The 6,000-nt window shown below is 43.3% G+C and overlaps 1 protein-coding gene across 8 annotated transcripts in view; it reads right to left on the bottom strand.

Annotated features, from left to right (window-relative positions):
* Positions 1–4,414: 4,414 nt before the first annotated feature.
* The window catches only part of CASP14 (caspase 14), an 81,550-nt gene continuing 79,964 nt past the window's right edge, over positions 4,415–6,000 (bottom strand). For 6 of the 8 annotated variants that reach the window (XM_030209511.1, XM_030209512.1, XM_030209510.1 and 3 more), the window contains one exon: positions 4,415–4,670. In XM_030209511.1, the coding sequence (XP_030065371.1) occupies positions 4,545–4,670 (126 nt within the window). In that variant the 3' untranslated portion in view covers positions 4,415–4,544. The remainder of the gene's footprint in view (positions 4,671–6,000) is intronic. The other 2 variants (XM_030209517.1, XM_030209515.1) reach the window with 2 other exon arrangements.

Raw genomic sequence — 6,000 nt, 5'->3', positions numbered from 1 at the left:
TAATAAATCATTCCTCAAACTACTCAGGTGCATCAAAAACACCTCTTACAACACCTACCTTCAGCCTATTATCGACTGTATTTAAGATCAAGTAATGACTGCATCATAACAACACTCTGTAAGCCACATTGAGCTTGCAAAAAGGTGGGATAATGTGGGGTACAAATGCAATAAATAAATACATAAATAAATAAAGAGTGAAACGTTTAAATGTGTTCTTTAAAGTAAACAGAGGGGGTTTCCCCTTATGGCATTGAGAATGACCTGCGGTCTGTTCACTGGTTGGGTTCGTGTCACTGTCTTTGTTTAAAGGGGGAGGAGTTGGTGGGTCAGTGCGGAGGAGGGTGGGAGGGAGGAATGATGAGGGAATGGGAGGGATGGGTTTTAGGAAGCTTTGGTTGGGATGGAGTGAGCGAGAACATGATGGTGCAAATTCAAGTTTGTAGTAGACTGGATAGCATGGCCTGGCGGTTCCTTGCTTTGACGGCCATGGGCACATCCCTGGGGGAGGCTGGGCTTCTGGGGATTCCTTTGATTTGGTTGGGACAGCTTTGTGGTTTCCCTACCCAGAGAGTTGATGGGTAATTCCAAACTTCATATAATATCTTGGAACGTATCTGGAACCACTTCACCTGTAAAACGTTACAAGATATTATCGTAACTTAAACATCATGGTGCTGCCAAACCAAACTGTCAGATATTGAGCATATGAAGCTGCGCCAACAGTGGGTGGGGGACTGCTATCTTTCTTCCTCTGGGAATCGGAGTGGAGTGGCCATTTTATTGAAGAAGGGCTTCCCATGTCAATCCAGATTAGTGTATAAGGATTCAGAGGGACGTGTAGTATTGATTCAACTTAACTATCAAGGGCAAAAGTTTTATCTGTGTGTGGCCTATGGCCCTAATGCCTATTGTCCTAGGTTTTTTCAGTCGCTCGCAGCACTGGGATACCAGTATGCAGATGCGCCTTGGGTGTGGGCTGGTAATTTTAATCAGGTGATGGACCCTACCCTGGATAGATTGTCTCCCTGGGTTTTCCCGGCGGTAGGATGGGGGGAGGGGATCCTGGCACTGTGTAAAACCCTACAATTAATGGACCCTTGGCGTCTACTTCATCCCACCACGCGAGACTATATCCACCAATCGAAAGCCCACCAATCCTGGCCATGTATAGAGTACATTCTTCTCTCACAGGCATGGTTCTTTAGAATTAGCACAGCTTTCATAGGACCAATGGAGATATCTGACCATCTCCTGATTTGGCCCAGTTTCTAGATTCTGGCGTTTTCCCTCTTATCTTTATCAGGATAGAACTTTTTTGACCACATCAGAGAACGATGGAAATTTTATGAAGATACAAATGCAGAGTCTTGTGAGCCACCGATAATATTTTGGGAAGTCTCCAAAGCAGTCATTCGGGGAGAAATAATAGCCTTTATGTGCGCCCGGGCTAAACGCCTGGCGACAGGCAAACTGCGCCTGGAAAAGGCCTATAGAGCAGCCAAGAAAGCCTATGTCACTAACCCCACACAGGGTAACAGGGAGACAATGTCGTCAACACTGGTGGCTTTAAACTCTCTCATTCACAAACAAACCAAAAAAACACTTGCTCGCCTGGCGTCTTTTCATTTTCAACATTTTGGCAACAAATCAGGGAAGTTATTGGACCAGGTTGCTAGGACGTGGGCGCCTCGCCAATTTATTTCGTCTATCGCAACACCTACGGGGGCACACCTAATTCGGTCAGATGAGACAGTAATGGCATTCCACAATTATTTTAAAGCAATTTACTCTTCGAAGCAGAGAGAACAGGGACCTTCGGCCTGGGATTATCTAGCAGATGCAGGTATGCCACGCTTAATGCAAGTCAGCCCCAAAACAGTTATCTTTGCCAATTCAAGCACAAGAACTACAAAGAGTACTCAAATCTCTTCCACTGAGGTCGGCTCCTGGCCCAGATGGTTTTTCCAACAAATATTACAAAATCCTATCTCACCAAATATGTGGCCCCTTAATCTCCTATTATGACTCTGTGGTTGAACGCGGCTTCTTCTCCCCAAGCGAAAATGAGGCCCTTATTACTCTCATCCCCAAGCCGGGCAAATGGCGTGACCAGGTAGAATCATACAGGCCGATCTCATTGCTAAATGTGGTCATAAAAATCTTAGCGCGGGTGATGGCAGACAGATTGGCTCAGCACATTCCCTCCCTGGTGGGTGACCACCAGGTGGGATTTGTTCGAGGTTGCCATGCCACCCTAAACGTTCAGAAAGTCCTCCTTTCCATTGCCCATAGTCAATCCTTTAATGAACCACTTTTATTAGTCAGCCTAGACGCGGAAAAAGCGTTCGATAAAGTCCAATGGGATTACTTATTCCAAGTTCTTAAATATGTCGGATTGGGGGGGGGGGGGTTTATTGAAGCGATGGAAGCACTATATTGAAGCCCCTCTGCCTGTCTATTGGTTAATGGGATTAAATCTACTTCTTTTGAAGTTCACAGGGGCACTCGACAAGAATGTCCCCTTTCCCCACTATTATTTCTATTATATCTGGAGCCGTTATTACAAACAATTTTGGCAGACCCAGGTATTGTTGGTGTATCACTGCCAGCACAGCCAGTAAAAGTCTTGGCTTTCGCTGACGACATGTTTCTCACTCTTACCCAGCCGAGTTCCTCCATTACACAGCTGTTAGAGGTGTTTGGATGAATTCAGTTTCTATACTGGATTTTCCTTGGATTTACAAAAGTCAACGGCTTTACCAATACAACCTGAGATTCGAGAAGAATGGGAAGGTTTTTTTCCCTTCCAATGGGCACAAAATGCAATTAAGTACCTAGGCGTTTATATCCCTTCTGACCTATCTCGGCTTTACACTGATAATTTGGGACCCCTGAAGCGACGAGCGACTGAAACCCTACAGGGGTGGCAAGCACTGCCAATAACTTTACTAGGACAGATAGTGTTATACAATATGATTCTCTTTCCAAAATGGATCTATATATTTCAATTGCTCCCTTTCCTGTTACACTCTAGGGACGAAAAGTGGCTGCAGAAGAAGCTAAATTTTTTTCTGTGGCAGGGGAAGCGGGCATGTATGATGTTATCTAGGGTGATGCTTCCACGTGCCAAAGGGGGACTGGGACTCTTGGATCGCCGTTTGTTTTCTATAGCCAGTTGTAAATGACACCTTTCTCCACTCAATTTTTTTCTTGTACACCCACCGAAACCTCTCTGTTTGGTTCCTTAAACTTTGCATATTGGCTGAATGCTCCTGCAGACAAACTAGGACCCTATAATTTTATTTTCCAACCGCTACGTCAGACGTGGAGGTGGTTATGTAAATTCCATAACTTGAACAGAGAGGTTTCTCCCTTGCTTCCTATTCAGGACAACTTGGCATTCCCAGCGGGCAGCTCCTCCCCTTCTTTTTGAAAGTGGGCCTCCTGTGGGATTCATTTCTTATATCATGTGGTGTTGGAGCAAGGAGCTAGCAAGTCTTTTGAAGCGTTATGTGAAGAATTTGACTTGGACCATAGAGATGTGTTTGCTTATTTTCAAATTCATCATTATGTTAACTCCTTGCCTTCTGCTGCACTAACCGTGGAATCTTGGGAAAGCCTTAATGAAATACTGGGACTAGATGCTCAATCGAGGGTACCTCTGAAATACTTTCATAGACATTTATGAGACTCAATTAAATCATCCGATTATTCATCAGTGACCCAACACTGGAACCAGGAGTTGAGATCGAACCTGCAACCGGGGCAATTTGAAGCTTGTTTAATGTCTACGTATAATATGATGGAGAATGCTAATTGGTGGGAACTACAATACAAATTCATATTCCGGCTGCACATCTGCCCGCACAGAGCTTTTCGGGCAACTCTGTGAAACACTGACGATTGTCCAAAGTGTACTTACAGCGATGCGAACTTGGGTCATATGTATTGGAACTGCCCTTTGATGTACCCCTTTTGGGTCTGACTGAGTAAACATGTCTCACATATGTGGAGTATCATTTGGCAGCCAACCCCTGGGCAGCTGTTTGATGATTTCAGGATTCAGGGATCGGCACCCGCGGGTCTTAAGGCTTTTCTAAAGAGAACTGTTTTGATGGCAAAGCGGGTGACTGCAGCTGTGGCTAACTCTGGAACCCCCAAGTGTATCACGATGGAGATCGTCTATGATACAATTTTGCTCTATAGAGAAAAAGAGAATTGCAGATTTAGCCTCCAAGAGAGGCATAAGTTTTGTAAGACATGGTCTCCCTTTTGGTACTCTCTCACTCCAGTTGCACGAAGTAGGATCTTGAACTGTTAAGGGATGGGGAAGAAATGGGGGATGAGGGAGTAGGAGTTCGGTTGTGGATTATAAAATGCACTGTATGAACAATTCAGACACTTGGAAAGTTTCTTTATTATATCTTGTATAACATGACTACAAACTGTAAATTTGCACTGGTGCCAATAAACAAGAGTTCAAAAAAAAATCAGAAAGGATAAGTGAAATAAGGAGAGGTGTGACAAAGAGGGGAAAGGGGTTAAGCAGCCATCCCTGATGGTTTCAGATACAGCAGTTTTCGCAGAGTGTACTGCACCAGTGGGGTACTCTTGCGCTGCTGTTGATTCCTGGTGGGAATATTAATATCAGACACCTCTCGGATCACCTACCAAGCATTAAAACAAAAAATATGAAATATTAAATTAACAAAATATTTAAGCACCAAACCTCATACAATGAAAAATAAAAAGTGACAAAAAAAGCACCCAGAAAACTTTAATTCTACTGCTCTCACCAACTCTTGCACAGCTGTGAGTAATGGTATGTTTCAGTTGCAAAATTAAATAAGGTACAAATTATATAATTACATCTCAGGTCACCAAGGGGTCCTTTTACTAAGGTGTGCTAAATGATAAGACACCCATTATATTCCTATGGGCATCTTATTTAGTGCATACTAATTGTTAGTGCACACTAAATCTGTTAGCTTACTTTAGTAAAAGGACCCCCAACTGTCCAGGACTATCCTGGAGTCATTGAAGAAAAGGATAAATTAGATCTTGCCTGCTAATTTTGTTCCCTTGAGTTCCTCCAACCAATTCAGACAGATGAGTTTGCCAGCAGATGAAGATTGAGAACTATAGAGCTAGTGACATCACGCTAAGTATCCTGTGTAGTTCCTCACTAGCCAGTATTTCAATAAAGCAGAAGACTGAGATCAGGTTATCCTGGGTCTCTAGACAATCCCTCAAACACTATCAACCAAACACTAAATTAGGGGAGGAAAAAAAAATCCTATACCCTGAAAGGGAAACCTAAAATCAATGAATATGCCATCAATAGGTTAGGAAGTACATTTAATTTAACCCACAGATAAATCTGAACAAGTTCTTAGAGATTTTAGACTAAACCTACCTGCTTCCTATATCCCACAGAACAGGTGTAGGGAAAAAAATAGGGTTGGTACTTTGATAGTTGATTTTTCATATCCTTTATCCACAAGTAGAACAGCTCCTATACTTGAAGTATGGCAAAGAAACAACGAGCCCTTAAAGTTGCAGCTCTCATTACAGCTTCTGCCTCTGTCCAGACTGAATGCATGGACCAAGGCAAGATTCCGGTTTCATGTGATAAATGTATGCACACTGAATCCCTCATGAAAGACGTACAAGAACTAAGAGAGGAGGTGGCAAGACTAAGAAACATCTGTGAAATTCATCACAGAGATGCATGTTGAAAACCATTGGGGACTTCCAGCAAAGGGAGAGAAAATCTCGAGCAGACAGATCACAGCTGGACCTAGGCCACCAGTTCCTGCAAGATCAACACTCCAACTCCATCTCCTGTTGAACTGAAGAATCGATTCACAGCCCTAGAGGGCAGAAGAGCTAGAAAACATTTAAAAACAGGAGGAAACAAAAATCAAAATGCCCAACACCACTGGTCAAGTGACCAATATGAAGTGAAAGGTAGTGGTGGTTGGAGATTCACTTCTG

The sequence above is a fragment of the Microcaecilia unicolor genome, chromosome 7 (genome assembly GCF_901765095.1).
Source record: "Microcaecilia unicolor chromosome 7, aMicUni1.1, whole genome shotgun sequence".
Lineage (NCBI taxonomy): Eukaryota > Metazoa > Chordata > Amphibia > Gymnophiona > Siphonopidae > Microcaecilia > Microcaecilia unicolor.
This window is presented reverse-complemented; position numbering and strand designations above follow the sequence as displayed.